This window comes from Heterodontus francisci, chromosome 9, assembly GCF_036365525.1.
Source record: "Heterodontus francisci isolate sHetFra1 chromosome 9, sHetFra1.hap1, whole genome shotgun sequence".
Taxonomy (NCBI): Eukaryota; Metazoa; Chordata; class Chondrichthyes; order Heterodontiformes; family Heterodontidae; genus Heterodontus; species Heterodontus francisci.
In genome coordinates this window covers 71,527,281-71,545,892 of record NC_090379.1, presented here as the reverse complement: position 1 = coordinate 71,545,892, position 18,612 = coordinate 71,527,281, and the positions used below count along the sequence as shown (strand labels likewise).

At 41.1% G+C, this 18,612-nt stretch overlaps 1 protein-coding gene across 14 annotated transcripts in view; it reads right to left on the bottom strand.

Annotated features, from left to right (window-relative positions):
* Positions 1-18,612, bottom strand: part of mipol1 (mirror-image polydactyly 1) — a 383,877-nt gene that overhangs the window by 222,052 nt on the left and 143,213 nt on the right. For 13 of the 14 annotated variants that reach the window (XM_068038331.1, XM_068038333.1, XM_068038330.1 and 10 more), the window contains 2 exons: positions 12,537-12,672; positions 11,576-11,681 (listed from right to left, as the gene is read on the bottom strand). In XM_068038331.1, the coding sequence (XP_067894432.1) occupies positions 11,576-11,681; positions 12,537-12,672 (242 nt within the window). The remainder of the gene's footprint in view (positions 1-11,575; positions 11,682-12,536; positions 12,673-18,612) is intronic. The other variant, XM_068038341.1, reaches the window with a different exon arrangement.

The window sequence follows — 18,612 nt, the reverse complement described above, 5'->3', positions numbered from 1 at the left end:
TCAAATGTAATTAATTCATTGTGAGCACTTTGGGACATCTTAAGGGTGTGAAAGATGCTATATAAATGCAAGTTATTTCTTTCCATTCCCCTCTAAAATAGAGTTTCATGGTAATGAAATACAGTGACAAGTTGGTGATCATTAATGTTTTCATGTGATTATCATGAATCAATGGCACAGATACTTACTGACACCTGACGTCAGGACTGGCAACTGGAACCAACATTAAATGAAAACACCAAGTATTGTCGAAATGACACAATATCCGACTGCATATGCACTGAATGCAATGCGTCTCCTGAATACATGCAAGCAATGTGCATTGTTTAGAGTAAATTTATTTGCCCATATACACAAACAAACAAAATCAGGAAAATAAGTGACACAAGTACTTAAAAAGCAGATTTTATATGGGCAGATTAAAGCTCAGCGTGTAAACGTACAGAGAGAAGGAAGTACTTAATTACTTGCCCCAAGACAGTTTTGAAAACTTCTGGTAGTGGTAGTTGCATGCCCTTGCACTGAACGGTTGCGCCAATAGCCTACTGTGGAATTACATTTTATTAAGCTTTGTTTTGTTAATCGAAAACATAATAGTGCCTGATTTAAATATGAATGCACAATGATCTCAGACAGCATGAAGAATTAGAATATAATAATCCTAATGGATATGCATGCCAATCCTCTTAAATGAGATCCAGTTTCTCTTTCAAGATCTGTAAATGTTATTGCAGGAGCTGTGGAGTCACCTATTTGTTTTGGGGGTGGGAGAAATTGTACTTAAAACACTGAGAAAAGCTTTGAGAGAATAAGCAGACTACATTGCAGTTACTTCCCCCTACATTACTTATTTAAATACAATTCAACAATGAGCTACTTAAATCAAAAGGAATACCAAACCACCTGAACCATTTCATTTCACACAGAAGTCAACATTTAAATATTAAAAATCTAGTCAGTTATAAAAGAAACTGAAAATATTCACAATTCCAAAATTTATAACAAAATATCTGCAATATTTTTGATTTAATTTGAGACTTATTCATACTCTTGTAAATGTGGTCTTAGAATAACAAAGCAAATAGGATTTTTTTAAAATGTTTTAGAACAGAACTTTAATAGTAGGTTTATTCCACTTAGGTTTTTGAATCTTGTTAAGCTCTTAGGTTCCAGGAGAGATTTTGGAAACCCCACTTGGTCTTCTTTGTTGACTCCTATGAGTTCCATTATTTGTTCAGTAAAGATCCAAAGCAGTTAACCCAAGTTAACAAATATTAGTAATTACTATGTATGCTAAGAAAAATACTAGAAAGCAAGTATAACAAATTATATCTTTATCATATTTGGATACCTCCATTTTTAAACAAGCAAATCAAACAACCTACAATTCAGTCAAATTACATATTTGTTTAATAAGAACTTGCATTTTTATAGCTCCTTTCACATCAGGATATCCCAAAATGTTTTACAGCCAATGAAGTCCTTTTGAAGTGTAAGTCACTGTCGGAGTATAGGACACTAGTACACTAATTGTTTTCTAATATGACTAAACACAAGCATGAAGATAATCAACTTGTGCACAAGTTTACACAGCAACAGTGTACATAAAAAGTGACAAAATTAACTATACCAGCTAGTGTTGCATATAAATGTCAATACACTTCATTGGAAAGTAATTTCATAGAATCCTACAGCAAAGAAGAAATCTATTCAACCCATCATGCCTGTACCAGCTCTTTGTTAGAGGTGTCCAATTAGTCCCACTCCCCTGCTCTTTCCCCATAGTTCTGCAAATTTTTCCTTTATAAGTATATATCGAATTCTCTTTTGCATGTTACTATCTAATCTACTTTCACCGCCCTCAGACAGTGCATTCCAGATCATAACAAATCACTGTGTAAAAAAATTCCCATCTTATCTTTTTTTTTTGCCAATTATCATAAATCTGAGCCCTCTGGTTACCAAACCTCCTGCCTGTGGAGACAGTTTCTCCCCATCTGTTCTATCAAAACCCCCTCGCCATTTTGAAAGCCTATATTAAAGCTCCTGCTAACCTCCTCTGATCAAAGGAGAACAATCGAAGCTTCTCTAATCTCTCCACATGACTGAAGTCCCTCATCCTCAGTACCATTCCAGTAAATCTCATCTGCACCATCTCCAAGGCCTAGATATCCTTTCTAAAATGTATTGCTCAGAATTGGTCACAACACACCAGCTGAGGTCTAACCAGTGTTTTATAAAGGTTTAGCATTACTTCCTTGATTTTGTACTCTATGCCTCTATTTATAAAGCCAAGGATCCCTTGGTTTTTAAAAATCAGCCTTCTAAAGCTTCTCCTGCCACATTCTAAATCCTAAGGTCTTTCTGTTTCTGTACCCCCTTTAAATTGTATTTAGTTTATATTAACTCTCCTCATACTTCCGACCAAGAGGCATCATTTCATACTCCTCTGTATTAAATTTCATCTGCCATTTGTCTGCCCATCTCACCAGTCTATGTCCTCCTGATGTTTGTTACTGTCCTCCTCACTGTTTAGTCCATTTCAAAGTTTTGTCTCTTCTGAAAATTATGCCCAGTATACCCAAGTCTAGGTCACTGTATATATGTAAAAGCAGTGGTCCTAACAATGTCCCCTAGGAGGCATAACTGCATACTTCCCTTCAGTCTGAAAAACAACCAGTGACCACTACTCTCTGTTTTTTGTATCTGACCCAATTTTGGATCCACTTTGCCACTGCCCTTTTAATTCCATGGGCTTCAAATTTGCTTAAAAAATATATACTTTCTATTTCAGTACTTTATCAAAAGCCTTTTCAAAGTCCAGATGCAAGCATCAACTTCACCACTTTTTTCATGAAAGAACTCAATCAGGTTTGCCCAACATGATTTTCCTATAAACTCAACTTGTCCATGAGACTGACCTCCTGTTCCCTTGATTCTAATCCCACTAAACTGTGGATCACCAACTTCTCCTCCTGGTCCCCATGTTAGCTGATATTGTAAACGGTTCTCTCTCCAGGTGTTGTCCCTCTCTCTTTTAAATCTGCCATCATCAGCCCACTCTTGAAAAAAACACTTGACCCCACCGCCCTTGCAAACTACAGTCCCATCTCCAATGTCGTTGAACATGTGGTCGCCTTCCAAATCCATTCCCAAATTTCCGGTAACTCCATGTTTGAATCCCTCCAATCAGATTTCCGCCTCTGCCACAGCACAGAAACAGCTCTTAGCAAAATCACAAATGACATCCTATGTGATTGTGACAAAGCTAAATGTTTCCTCCTGTCCTTCTCAACCTGCCGGCAGCCTCTGACATGGCTGACCACGCCATCCTCCTCCAACACCTCTCCACTGTCATCCAGTGTGAGACTGCTCCCACCTGGTTTCATTCTTATCTATCTAATCGTAGCCAAAGAATCACTTGCAATGACTTCTCTTCCAGCTCCCCCACTATTACCTCTGGCGTCCCCCAAGGATCTATCCTTGGCCCGTCCATATTTCTTGGCTACACGCTGCCCTTGGTGACATCATTCAAAAGTACAGCGTTAGTTTTCACATGTAGGCTGATAACACACAGCTCTACCTCACCACCACTTCTCTCAACTCCTCCACTTTTGCTAAAATTTATCAGACTGCTTCTCCGACATCAAATACTGGATGAGTAGATATTTTTTCCAATTAAATATTGGGAAGACTAAAGCCTGGTTCCTGCTCCAAACTGTTTCCTAGCTACTGACTCCATTCCTCTTCTTGATAACAGTCTGAGATTAAGCCAATCTGTTTGCAACTTTGGCGTCATTTTTGACCCTGAGATGAGCTTCCAAACCTCGTATTCGTGTCATCACTAAGACTACCTATTTCTACCTCCGTAACATCACCCGAATCCGCCTGTCTCAGCTTGCCTGCTGCTGAAACCCTCGTTCATGCCTTCGTTACCTCTAGACCTGACTATTCCAATGCACTCTTGGCTGGTCTCCCACATTCTACTCTCCGTAAACTTGGCTCATCCAAAACTCTGCTGCCTGTGTCTTAACTCACACCAAATCTCATTCCCCTATCACCCCTGTTCTTGCTGATCTACATTGGCTCCTGGTCAAGCAATGACTTGATTTTAAAATTCTCATCCTTGTTTCCAACTTTTTCCCCTACCTCTCTAATCTCTTCCAGCCCCACAACCCTCCAAGATATCTGCACTCCTTTAAATCTGGCCTCTTGTGCACCCCAACATTAATTGCTCTCCCACTGGTGGCCACACCTTCAGTTGCCTCGGCCCCAAGCTCTGGAATATCCTCTCTACAGCTCTCCGTCTCTCCACATTGCTTTCCTCCTTTAAGACACTCTTTAAAACCCATCTCTTTGACCAAACGTTTGGTCATCTAACCTAATATCTCCTTTTGTGGTTTTGTGTCATACTTTGTTTTATAATGCTCCTGTGAAACGTCTTGAGATGTTTTATTATATTAAATGCACGGTATAAATGTAAGTCATTGTTATTAACAAATTCATGCCGGCTGTCATTTATTAACCCATATATTTTGCGCTGGATTAGTGTCTCAAAGTTTTCAAATCACCAACATTAGGCTGACTGGCCTGTAGTTACTGGGTCTATACTTCTCCCCTTTTTTGAACACCTATATTAAATCTCCTCCTCCAGTCCTTTGGCAGTATTCCTATATCCAAGGAGGACTGAAATATTGTGGCCAGAGTCTCTGCTATTTCTACCCTTACATCCCTCAGCAACCTTGGGTGTATCCCACCTGGACCAGATGACTTCTCAACTTTGAGTGCTGCAAACCTCTTAATTATCTCCTCTAACTATTTTTAACCTATCCAATTTCTTCACTACTTCCTCCTTTACTGCTGAGTTGGCAGAACCTCTTGCTTTGTGGTCAACAACAACTTACATTTATATAGCACCTTTAACATAATAAAACATCCCAAGTCTCTTCACAGCAGTGTTATAAAGCAAAATTAGACACTGAGCCACATTAGGCGAAATTAGGGCAGTTGACGTCAAGTTTGCAGAGGTGTGCACCTCCCACTAATATTCACTGATTTACCCATTAACAGATTTGCCCAGTGTACTCTCTCTCATCCCATTGATGTCAGCCTTACCTAAATCTAGAATCTTAGTAGCTGCTTTGTGTTTTCAAGCATAATAACTGAACTCAATCATATTATGGTTGCTATTAGATAAATGTTCATGGCACTGTTAAACTGTAAACTAAATCTGGCATATTGCTGATTATTACATCTAATATGGCCTTCCCCTTGTTGGTTCTAGGGCATATTGTTGCAGAAAACTACCCTCAACACACAAGTAATGTGCCTCCAGGCAGGCCCACACATGCTACCTACAACTTTTTAGCTGCGGGATTGGAGCCAATTCCTAATCCAGCACATCAAATTCCCACTGACACCATAAGATTCTATCTTGTGAAGTAACGTAGTGTGAAGTACCTTCAAAGGCTTTCTCAAAGTTCAAATAGGCAATATATACCAGACTTCATACAGTCATAATGGCACAGGAGGCCATTCAGTCCATCGAGTCCGTGAATGGCATCAGCTACCTCTGCGCAGGAGCCATTTTTAAAGGGCTGCCAGACCTGCGACAAAAACTGCAAAGTTGAACCCCATATCCCCCCATCACTACACCGCAAATAAGTTCTCCCCCCACCTCAAAACACTTAAATTGCAGTTGCCCTCTCCCCGCCCCAAAAACACCTAAATTGCCGAGTTGACTTCCTCCCCACCCCCAACTACACAAAGTGCCAAGGTCATCTCTTCCCCCCGCCACCCCCCCTCCACAACACTAGAAATACAGAGCTGACCCCCCCACTACACTAAAAATCCTAGGTTTCCCCCTTCCCCACCTCGGTGGTGCCAGTTTTCCGTGGACGGGAAAGTGAAGGTGCATGAGTGCAGCCTGTCGCATGGAAGATCCCGGAGAATTGCATGTAAATGTATTCATGAGGTGTATTTAAATATTTAAAGTTGGATCCCATTCCTGAATGGTGGGGGGACTGCCACGAGCCTCGCTGCCACCGGGAAGATCAGGCCCGGCAATCCCGTAGCAGGCTGTTGCGATCTTCTGGCACTGCTCCCCCCACCGCCTTCCCAGCCATGGAACCCGATGTCGGAAGCTCAATAAAATTCAGCCCTAAATCTGTCTCCCCTATTCCTTGTACCATCAGTTAATAGGAATAGCTTTTCTTTGTCTACCCTATCCAAACGTGTCAGAATCTTGTACACCTCGAGCAAATCTCCCCTCAATCTCCTTTGCTCCAAAGACAACAACACCAGCTTCTCAAACCTAACCTTGCAGCTAAACTTCCTCATCCCTGGAACCATTCTGGTAAATCTCCTCTGCATCCTCTCAAGGACCCTCACATTGTTCCTAAAGTGTGGTGACCAGAACTGGACACAATACTCTAGTTGTGGCCGAACCAGAGCTTTATAAAGGTTCAACATAACCTCGCGGCATTTGTACTCAGTACCTCTACTTATGAAGCCCAAGATCCCATATACTTTGTTAACTATTCTCTCAATATGTCCTGCAACTTTCAACGATCTATGCACATGAATCCCCAAGTCCCCCTGTGCCTACACACTCTTTACAACAGTACCATTTAGTCTATATTGCTCTGCCCTTTTGCCAAAATGCATCAACTCACATTTCTCGGTGTTAAATTCCATCTGCCACTTGTCTGCCAATTCTGCTAGTCTATCTATGTCCTGTTGCAGTTGATTGCTATTATCCTCACTGTCTGCCACATCTTCAAGTTTGGTATCACCAGCAAATTTTGAAATTTTACTCCAAGTCATTTATGTATATCAAAAGAAGCTGTGGTCTAAGCTCTGAACCTTGCGGAGCACTACTATCTACTATGCTCCAGTCTGAATAACAACCATTTACTATGACTCGCTATTTACTGTCCTTAATCCAATTTTTTATCGAAGCTGACACTGATCTGCCTATTCCAGGAGCCCCAATTTGTTGACCAGCTTTTTATGTGGTAGTTTGTCAAAGGCTTTCTTAAAATCCATATAGATAACATCCATTGTTTTCTCTTCACCAAACTTCTCTATTATTTCATTAAAAACATCAATTAGATTAGTCAAGCACAATCTGCCTTTTACAGCTCTGTGCTGGTAATCCCTAATTAACTCAAACCTCTACAAGTGCCTGTTGATTTTTTTCCCCTCAATTATTATTTCTAAAACCTTATCCACCACTGAGGTTAAACTGACTGGCCTGTAGTTACTTGGAATATTCTTGCACCCTTTTTTGAGTAAGAGTGTTATATTTGCCACTCTCCAATCCTCTGGCAACTCCACTGTATCTAGGGAAGATTGGACGATTATGGCAGGCCCCTCCGCTATCTCCGCTCCAACTTCCTTTAGCAACTTGGGATGCAAGCCAACTGGGCCAGGTGACTTATCCACTCTTAAGCATAGCCAGCCTTTCCAGTACCTACTGCCTATCAATGTTCATCTCATCCATTACCTCTACATCTCTAGTTATATTGATATTTTATCAGCATTCTCTTCCTTAGTAAACACTGATACAAAGTACTCATTGCCTTGCTCTGCTCGTCTAAGCATATATCACCCTCTTTGTCCCAAATAGGCCCCACCCCACCTCTTACTACTCACTTACTATTTACATCCTGGTAGAAGATTTTTGGGTTCCCTTTTATGTTAATCGCAACTTATCCAATGACCTTATAACTTCTTCAAAAAGCTGAAGCAAAAGTTTGTAAGACAGAACACTCTTCTCAAGAAGCAGTGCTGAGTATTTCTAACGGTCCCTTCTTTTTCCCAGTGATCATAAACAGCATCTCTTAGGATCCTTTCAGGCATCTTCTCAAAAATGGATATCAAGCTGATGGGCCTGTAGTTCCCTTGTGTTGATCTGTCCCATTATTGGAGAATAAGAACTACATCAACTACCTTCCAGTCTAACGGAATTATCCCTGTATCTGTTGAGCTATTGTAGATACAGGCAAGAGGCTCGGAGAGCAGCTCTCCCATCTCATAAATTACCCTCGGATGGACATCGTCTGGAACTGGATCCCTATCTATTTTGAGATCAACTATCAAAGACTGGAATCCAAAATCACCCTTGCCTCCACTACTGAACAGGGCTTTAAAATAATAGCACTGGGCTGTTATGGGTTACAGAATTGCTTGTTGGCCAGGACGTCAAGTCCAACTCATACATTGGCAACTGCTCTATGTCCACATATACAACTGAGACAGAAACACATGGAAAGACAAAATATATCCCACAACACTTCAGTGTGCAGTTTCACAAAACCTGGGCCCAATTCTCCACAGTGCAACATGCCTAGTGTGAAAGACAGGCACAGAGGAAAAATAAAGAAACGTGCATTCTTGCAGGCAATGCCACAAAACAATGCTGATTTTTACAGTTCACAAGAGAAAAAAAACTCTAAAGTTGCTTTTACATTGCCCAAGACCTGCACAAGTGCTGCCTGTTCTTGAAAAATGGATCTCATGTGACCAGATGTAAGCTAATATATCAAGCGAACTCATGATAAACTTCAGCTCAGGTAGCTAATGAACAGCTCTCTTTCAGATCTTTCATATTCAAAATTTTAAATCTATTTCCACTTTCCAGATTTGTTTCCCAACTCTTCCACCTTCCTTTGTAACACCCAAACCTCACTAACAACTTGCAGCCAAAGCCCTACAACCGTCCAATCATATACCCCAGCCCTTGACTAATTTCTTTCTCACCTATGCAGTTCCCAAATGTGCCGTACCAGTTATAACCATAGGTCCATATGCAATGCACCAAATGGCAGAAACACCATCCAAAGTAAGGCAGAGGTACATTCCGAGAACCCAGCCTTCAATCCTCCTCCCTTGGAAGACACCAGTCTGTAATACTCACTGGTCCAGCATCATCACACTTTCAGAGCTGACTACCATCTATCAGCAACAGCAGGGTGTAGCAAGATTCTGATCTATACTAATTGATGTGCAATAACTAGATTAGATCCAGCAATAATTAATAACAAAGGCCCTGACATTATCTCATGGGATATATGAACATTTTGTCCATTTGTCTGATAGCTCTCTTTTAGCAGAGGATTTAGCAGAATTATTTTTGACAATTCAAAGTGAATGCTATAATAGTACAGACATTTCAAAAGAATGCATTAAATATTTGTATACTCTTGTCCCATATGACTTAAATAGCAAGCAGAGTCTGTAGTACAGTCTGTATCAATGCAACATTAACAAAATAAGAAGCTTGCATTTATGTGACAGTTTCACATCCTCGTGACATCACAAATTGGTTTAGAAGCATAGCCACTGCTGTTATGTAGACAAATGAGTTCAGCAAGTCGCACAAACAGCAATGAGATAAATGACCAGACACGACAGACATTTGTACAATGTAGATCAATCTCAACAAATTTGAATAATAGAAACATTTTATTACTGTGTAGTAAATAACCTGCCCAACTATTAAGTCTTGTGCACCAAAAAAATAAACACAATAGTATTTGCGTTAAGTTTCAAAGAAGTATCCAACACTTATTTACCATACTATATAGACGGAGTTACCGTGCAATGGTAGAACATAGTCCCAAAATAGATTATCCACACATATAGGTTTCAGAAGCAAAAGTTGAAGCATTAAAATGAAAGTTGATAGAACTGATGTCCATGCTTTCAGCCATATTTTTACAAATCTGGAATTGTTACAGTGTCAAAATTAGGCAATGCATTTAAATGAACCTGAGATTTCTGGAAAGGTAGATTGTTTGACAACAGGAATAGGAGATGGCCATTAAGGCCAAGCTCATTCCTTTATAATGAGTTTACAATGACAGCACGGGTTCGATTTTTCCTGTTTGGGGCAGAGTGGCTTCACGACAGGATTCTACCCACACCTCCAAAGCAATAAACAATTTAATGGGCCATTTGAGATGCACAGCTGGCCCCTGGTGGGATTCCTCTCTCCAAGGGGGAGCTCACCAGTGCTGATTAATCAGGTTAATCAGACAATGCTGCAAGGAAATCTAAAGGGACTGAAGAATCAGGTGAACAAATCTACATTTGTGTCCTCAGCAAGTGCCGAGGCCTAAAAATGTAAGTGCTGAAGGCTAAAGTGGAAGGAGAGAATGCCTATACTAGGTCCTGCCTCTCTGTCAGAGGTTGTTACCACTGTTACCTCTGCTCTATTACGACCTTACTTTGGGTGGTCCATAAGTGGCAATAAAATAGCAAATGGAAGGAAAATCCTCCAGTGACTCAGTCTTCCCACTGGTATTAGCATATTGTGGGCAGAGGAGGGAGTGACTAGTAGTGGTCACAATGTGGCTGAGGGGAAGAAAATTTAGGTTGGGTCAGCGAGGCCTCCCTGACCCAATTTCTGAACATTTGTACATCTTGCTTAATTTCAGCAGGATTATGGAGCAAAATCCAACCTATAGTGTTCAGCAAAAAGAACATAAAATATTTTGCTATTTATTCTAATCATTAAGAACTAATGGCCAATTAGCCTTTAATCTTTGAAGGAACATGGCATAAGAATCTAAATAAATATCAGTAGTGCTTCTCCCTATATTTAAAAAGTTGGAATGATTATTATACAAAAACAGCAATAATCATACAATCCAGCTTTTTAAAAATTATCACTGTTGAACATAAATGCAGTACATAATGGAGTGTCTGAAATTTTACCATTACACCTCTATTTTAATTTAACTGCATAGATAACTATTTTATTTCCAGGATATTAGGGACCTGGATTTTCCTTTTCACAAAAGGTTAATACGCATATTGGTAAAGCTACACCATATTAATTACAAAAGATTATTAGAGAGGCTATTCTGCCATTCTTTGTTGCTCCCCAGTTTAACCATTCTACACATTATGTTTGAGCAGCTCAGCAGTCTAGATTAATAAAAAGAAAAATGCATCTGAATGAAAATGATAAACTTAAAAATCAAATTGAAAGCTAAAATATTATGAAGGGCCAGGGAAAGATGCATGTTTAAAAAGAATCATGTCTTCATAGGACTATCAAGCTATGTTGTAAAATAATTAAATCCAAACTGCAAATGCTCATCTTTAACAAGCCATATTGTTGGTGTCATATGGACTGGTACTTCTGAAAGAATGGGTTCAGTTGTAGATAAGTGTGAATATATCCAAACAAAGGATGCCGTTTTGCTTTGCAGCAGTTAAAACAATAAGCAATGTTTGAACTGCTGGATGGAGGGTAAAGGCACTGGTAATCATTATTCTCCCTTGTTGACTCAAGGCCTTTCAACAAAACAAACAGCTTCTTTTGTGATTGAATTGACATGGTGTTAACAATGCATTTAATGCCAATATCAGTATGAATTCGAGTAAAGCTGTCCAGTATGCTGGTACCAGGATCCTAGTTTCTCATTTTACATGCCAGTTAAAACTGCCAAAAGTTTAAATCCTCACACCTTTAGCAAATAGAGCTAATGTTCACTAATGTCGAATTGCATCAGCTTTCTACATAACAATCCAGCAAAACAATGAAATTCTATGCAAAAGGTACCTGCAGCCTTTTCAGCTATTTTGGCCTCTAATGCTTTTTCTTTCAATTCCATGTCAAGTTTTAGATCTTCCAACTCATGCTCTTTTTCAGACAGTTTATCCTGAAGCTAAGAGAACAAACATAATGTGTTGCATATACTTAAAGCTCAAGTCATGCATAATATTTTTGATTACAGATCAATAGATTAATATTTAAAGTTAGTAACCTTCACCAAATGCATGCAAGATTGAAGTTGAAATTTCTGAAGGCTGCTAGCAATATCAGACACATTCAATATTTGCACATAACTTTTACCCTCAACAAAGATGGACATTCCACATATCAAATGACATTCCAACATCAGCTATCCCCCTCAATGAGTTAATATGAAAAATATAAATATTTGACAACATGATTTTCAGCTAAGTCTACCTTTTCATATCAGATCAATCTTCTGATACCCAAGAAGGGGTTTTATGCAAATTAAGTGGCATATCTTTCGCAAAGCTGTCTTTCTGCAGGTGTAGAATGGAACATGGATCGAATTATATTGTACATTCTAGTCCGAACTTCAGAGCAACATGAAAAGTGCCCTTGCAATGTAGAAACTTTTATTTTGAACTAAGCTAGCACGACATAGTTCCGATAGTTTTGGTATCAGCAACTGTAAATTAACAAGGTTGTTAATAGGGATCCAAAGGCATCTTTGCCAGCAGTTATGGAAGTGGTAGACATCAGCTGCTAAGAAATTGCAGTGATTATCATAGCATCAATATGAATCATGAAAACTTAAAATGTGGCATCCGCAACTTGACAGATTGCTAAAAATGAAAAGCACTTAAAGATAAATCCATTCATTTATCAATTCTATGTAATAAAGACACTGTTCTTGAAACATCAAGGAATGTCTCAGGTTAAGTACAATCCTGAATGCCACAAATGCAAAGCACAAATCAAGCAATCTAAACTTTTAAGAACAAACCTTTTTATTAGATTCTGCCACAGCATTCAACTCTTTCAAAAGGAATGCTATTCTCCTGTTATCATCTGAGAGTTTGGTAACTTGACCTGGGGTGAAAGGGTCATCTTGTGCATTACCACCTCTGTTTTCAACCCTGCTGTTACAAATCAAAGACAAATCATTTAGCGGGGCTCAAAGTTCACTTGAATGCACAAATTTAGTTTAGGAGCTCATGGTACCTTTTTGATTGAAGACTTGGATTGTGCAAATAATGGCTGCATATAAAGGGGCCGAGTTATTCTAAAGCATGATAATCTTAATCTCTTGGGACTTTGTGTGTGTGGTGCATATATTACAAGGCGTGCTCTTGGAGAGCTAAAGCAGAAAAATTAAAAGTTAGTATGATGTCCCAACATGTAAAAATGTCTAATGTTGATAAAATATTGGGTAAATTATACACCTGGCCTTAAGATACTTCTAGGTGAATCGAATATCAAAACAGAATATTTTAACAGTACTTTGGAATAATTTATTTTCTTACAAAATGTATTGCACATAATTCCTGACCGTATGTTGCAAATACTTGCTCCTCTCCTTTTATTTTGGGAAGCAAGATATGTAGACAGATTTTGGAAAGATGCAAAGGTAACAGGGTTGTGGTGGTGGGTGATTTTAACTTCCCCTATATAGACTGGGACTCACTTAGTGCGAGGGGCGTGGATGGGGCAGAATTTGTGAGCAGCATCCAGGAGGGCTTCTTGAAACAGTATGTAGATAGTCCAACTAGGCATGGGGCCATTCTGGACCTGGTATTGGGGAATGAGCCCGGCCAAGTGGTCGAAGTTGCAGTAGGGGAGCATTTCGGGAGCAGTGACCATAATTCCAAAAGTTTTAAGGTACTTGTGGATAAGGATAAGAGTAGTCGTCGAGTGAAGGTGCTAAATTGGGGGAAGGCTAATTATAACAATATTAGGCAGGAAATGAAGAATTTAGATTGGGGAGGCTGTTTGAGGGTAAATCAACATTTGACATGTGGGAGTCTTTCAAACGTCAGCTGATTAGAATCCAGGACCAGCATGTTCCTGTGAGGAAGAAAGACAATTTGGCAAGTTTCGGGAAGCTTGGATAACACGGGATATTGTCAGCCTAGTCAAAAAGAAAAAGGAAGCATTTGTAAGGGCTGGAAGGCTAGGAACAGATGAAGCATTTGAGGAATATAAAGACAGTAGAAAGGAACTTAAGCAAGGAGTCAGGAGGGCTAAAAGGGGTCATGGAAAGTCATTGGCAAACAGGATTAAGGAAAATCCCAAGGCTTTTTATACATATATAAAGAGCAAGAGGGTAACCAGGGAAAGGGTTGGCCTACTCAAGGACAGAGATGGGAATCTATGTGTGGAGCCAGAGGAAATGGCGAGGTGCGAAATGAGTACTTTGCATCAGTATTCACCAAAGAGAAGGACTTGGTGGATGATGAGCCAAGGGAAGGGAGTGCAGATAGTCTCAGTCATCTCATTATCAAAAAGGAGGTGGTGTTGGGTGTCTTGCAAAGCATTAAGGTAGATAAGTCCCCAGGGCCTGATGGGATTTACCCTAGAATACTGAGGGAGGCAAGGGAAGAAATTGCTGGGGCCTTGACAGAAATCTTTGCATCCTCATTGGCTACAGGTGAGGTCCCAGAGGACTGAAGAATAGCCAATGTTGTGCCTTTGTTTAAGAAGGGTAGCAAGGATAATCCAGGAAATTATAGGCCAGTGAGCCTTACGTCAGTGGTAGGGAAACTATTAGAGAGGATTATTCGGGACAGGATTTACTCCCATTTGGAAACAAACAAACTTATTAGCGAGAGACAGCATGGTTTTGTGAAGGGGAGGTCGTGTCTTACTAATTTGATTGAGTTTTTTGAGGAAGTGACGAAGATGATTGATGAAGGAAGGGCAGTGGATGTTATCTATATGGACTTTCGTAAAGCCTTTGACAAGGTCCCGCATGGCAGACTGGTACAAAAGGTGAAGTCACACGGGATCAGAGGTGAGCTGGCAAGATGGATACAGAACTGTCTTGGTCATAGAAGACAGAGGGTATCAGTGGATGGGTGTTTTTCTGAATGGAGGAATGTGACTAGTGGTGTTCCGCAGGGATCAGTGCTGGGTCCTTTGCTGTTTGTAGTATATATAAATGATTTGGAGGAAAATGTAGCTGGTCTGATTAGTAAGTTTGCTGACGACACAAAGGTTGGTGGAGTTGCGGATAATGATGAGGATTGTCACAGGAGACAGCAGGATATAGATCGGTTGGAGACTTGGGCAGAGAAATGGCAGATGGAGTTTAATCCGGACAAATGTGAGGTAATGCATTTTGGAAGGTCTAATGCAGGTGGGAGATATACAGTACATGGCAGAACCCTTAGGAGTATTGACAGGCAGAGAGATCTGGGCGTACAGGTCCACAGGTCACTGAAAGTGGCAACGCAGGTGGATAAGGTAGTCAAGAAGGCATACGGCATGCTTGCCTTCATCGGTCGGGGCACAGAGTATAAAAATTGGAAAGTCATGTTGCAGCTGTACAGAACTTTAGTTAGGCCACACTTAGAATATTGTGTGCAATTCTGGTCGCCACACTACCAGAAGGACATGGAGGCTTTGGAGAGGGTACAGAGGAGGTTTACCAGGATGTTGCCTGGTCTGGAGGGCATTAGCTATGAGGAGAGGTTGGAAAAACTCGGATTGTTTTCACTGGAACGACGGAGGTGGAGGGGCGACATGATAGAGGTTTACAAAGTTATGAGCGGCATGGACAGAGTGGATAGTCGGAAGCTTTTTCCCAGGGTGGAAGAGTCAGTTACCACGGGACATAGGTTTAAGGTGCGAGGGGCAAAGTTTAGAGGGAATGTGCGAGGCAAGTTTTTTTTTTTACACAGAGGGTGGTGAGTGCCTGGAACTTGCTGCCGGGGGAGGTGGTGGAAGCAGATCCGATAGCGATGTTTAAGAGACATCTTGACAAATACATGAATAGGAAGGGCATAGAGGGATATGGGCCCCGGAAGTGCAGAAGGTGTTAGTTTAGGCAGGCATCAAGATCGGCGCAGGCTTGGACGGCCGAATGGCCTGTTCCTGTGTTGTACTGTTCTTTGTTCTTTGAATGAGCAGTAAACATATTGAGGTAGATTTTCGTCTGCACTGCTTGGGCAGAAAGCACAGGTGAAGGGAAAAATAAGGCAATTTAAATAAATTAAGCAGGCTCAGTCACGAGTATGTGATCCTTTTATGGGTACGGAATCCCTTCCTCTTACACCCATTCCTGCTTCCCACTCTCAGTTACTCTAGTGAAGACCTTTTTTTATATTATACTATCTTTGGGCCTCCTTATCTCGAGAGACAATGGATACGCGCCTGGAGGTGGTCAGTGGTTTGTGAAGCAGCGCCTGGAGTGGCTATAAAGGCCAATTCTGGAGTGACAGGCTTTTCCACAGGTGCTGCAGAGAAATTTGTTTGTCGGGGCTGTTGCACAGTTGGCTCTCCCCTTGCGCCTCTGTCTTTTTTCCTGCCAACTACTAAGTCTCTTCGACTCGCCACATTTTAGCCCCGTCTTTATGGCTGCCCGCCAGCTCTGGCGAACGCTGGCAACTGACTCCCACGACTTGTGATCAATGTCACAGGATTTCATGTCGCGTTTGCAGACGTCTTTTTAGCGGAGACATGGACGGCCGGTGGGTCTGATACCAGTGGCGAGCTCGCTGTACAATGTGTCTTTGGGGATCTTGCCATCTTCCATGCGGCTCACATGGCCAAGCCATCTCAAGCGCCGCTGACTCAGTAGTGTGTACAAGCTGGGGATGTTGGCCGCCTCGAGGACTTCTGTGTTGGAGATACGGTCCTGCCACCTGATGCCAAGTATTCTCCGGAGGCAGCGAAGATGGAATGAATTGGCTCTTGGCTGACATACGTTGTCCAGGCCTCGCTGCCATAGAGCAAGGTACTGAGGACACAGGCCTGATACACTCGGACTTTTGTGTTCCGTGTCAGTGCGCCATTTTCCCACACTCTCTTGGCCAGTCTGGACATAGCAGTGGAAGCCTTTCCCATGCGCTTGTTGATTTCTGCATCTGGAGACAGGTTACTGGTGATAGTTGAGCCTAGGTAGGTGAACTCTTGAACCACTTCCAGAGCGTGGTCGCCAATATTGATGGATGGAGCATTTCTGACATCCTGCCCCATGATGTTTGTTTTCTTGAGGCTGATGGTTTGGCCAAATTCATTGCAGGCAGCCGCAAACCTGTCGATGCGACTCTGCAGGCACTCTTCAGTATGAGATGTTAAAGCAGCATCGTCAGCAAAGAGGAGTTCCCTGATGAGGACTTTTCGTACTTTGGACTTCGCTCTTAGACGGGCAAGGTTGAACAACCTGCCCCCTGATCTTGTGTGGAGGAAAATTCCTTTTTCCTCAATGCAGCCCAGCCTCTACCAGTCATGGATGAGCTGGACAGACAGCCAACCAAATCAGAACTCAGTGATGCCATTGATTCTCTAGCCAGTGGAAAAGCCCCTGGGAAGGACAGCATTACCCCTGAAATAATCAAGAGTGCCAAACCTGCTATACTCTCAGCACTACATGAACTGCTTTGCCTGTGCTGGGACGAGGGAGCAGTACCCCAGGACATGCGCGATGCCAATATCATCACCCTCTATAAAAACAAAGGTGACCGCAACAACTACCGTGGAATCTCCCTGCTCAGCATAGTGGGGAAAGTCTTTGCTCTAGTCGCTCTGAACAGGCTCCAGAAGCTGGCTGAGCGCGTCTACCCTGAGGCACAGTGTGGCTTTCGTGCAGAGAGATCGACTGTTGACATGCTGTTCTCCCTTCATCAGATATAGGAGAAATGCCGTGAACAACAGATGCCCCTCTACATTGCTTTCATTGATCTCACCAAAGCCTTTGACCTCGTCAGCAGACGTGGTCTCTTCAGACTACTAGAAAAGATTGGATGCCCACCAAAGCTACTAAGTATCATCACCTCATTCCATGACAGTATGAAAGGCACAATTCAACATGGTGGCTCCTCCTCAGAGCCCTTTCCTATCCTGAGTGGCGTGAAACAGGGCTGTGTTCTCGCACATTATCCTATATTATCAATGATTTATTTTGAAACCAAAGCCTAGGAATCACTGCTGTTCATATTAGCGGACAAACGTTTAACAGGTTAGTGCAATATCCTTCAGTCCATTATTTTAACAGAGGTGTTAACCATTTAACTTAAATGACAATACCTACATTAAAAGAGCATATTGAGGAATATCAACTTAATATCGTAGTCATTTTTAAGTTCAAAGTGTAGTGGTATAGCAACAGGCCAAAAGCAAGTATATAATTTTGTTAATAATTAACGTAATGTGCATGATTTACTGTTAAGGTTTTACATCCAGCTTAGTGTGTATGGTTTAAGAAGTAATTACATCAAATATGCATACACCACTACACTGAAATGCACTGAATAAAATCTCAAAAATCAAAATTTTCTACGTGGGCATACCTCTAGGTCCACTAGAAAACAAATACTTTGCATAACATACATAAAAGCCACAGTTGCCACCGACACTGAATGACAACACAGAATTCTCAACATTGTCAGAATATCAACCCAGATTATATACTCAAGTTCTGCAGCAGGTTTAAAGCAATAGTGCTATCAATTGAACCAAACAGACAAAGACAAGGTTAAACACTACATTTACCTCCAATGGAAGTATTTGCAAAATTCTTAGATTTTCCTGTCTCACCTTCACAGCGCTGAATGATGTATGCAGAAAACTTTTGCATCCTTCAGTCAAAATTGTGAAGCTGCTTTTCTTTAAAAATAAAAATAGCTTTTTCTGGGTAGAATGGGCAGCACACTGGATAAGCACTTTTGGTACCCTGATTTAAATTCTGCCCAAATAGATGAGTTGAAAACTAATCCCCTCTGTTATTTGTGAAGGTTCTAGGTGCAATAAACTTGGGCTAACTCTTCATGGATGCAATGCAACCCAATTGGGCATTAAGCATTGTGAAGTGACAATAACTAACCACAATGTGTTACACTCACATGGAGAAATTATGAACT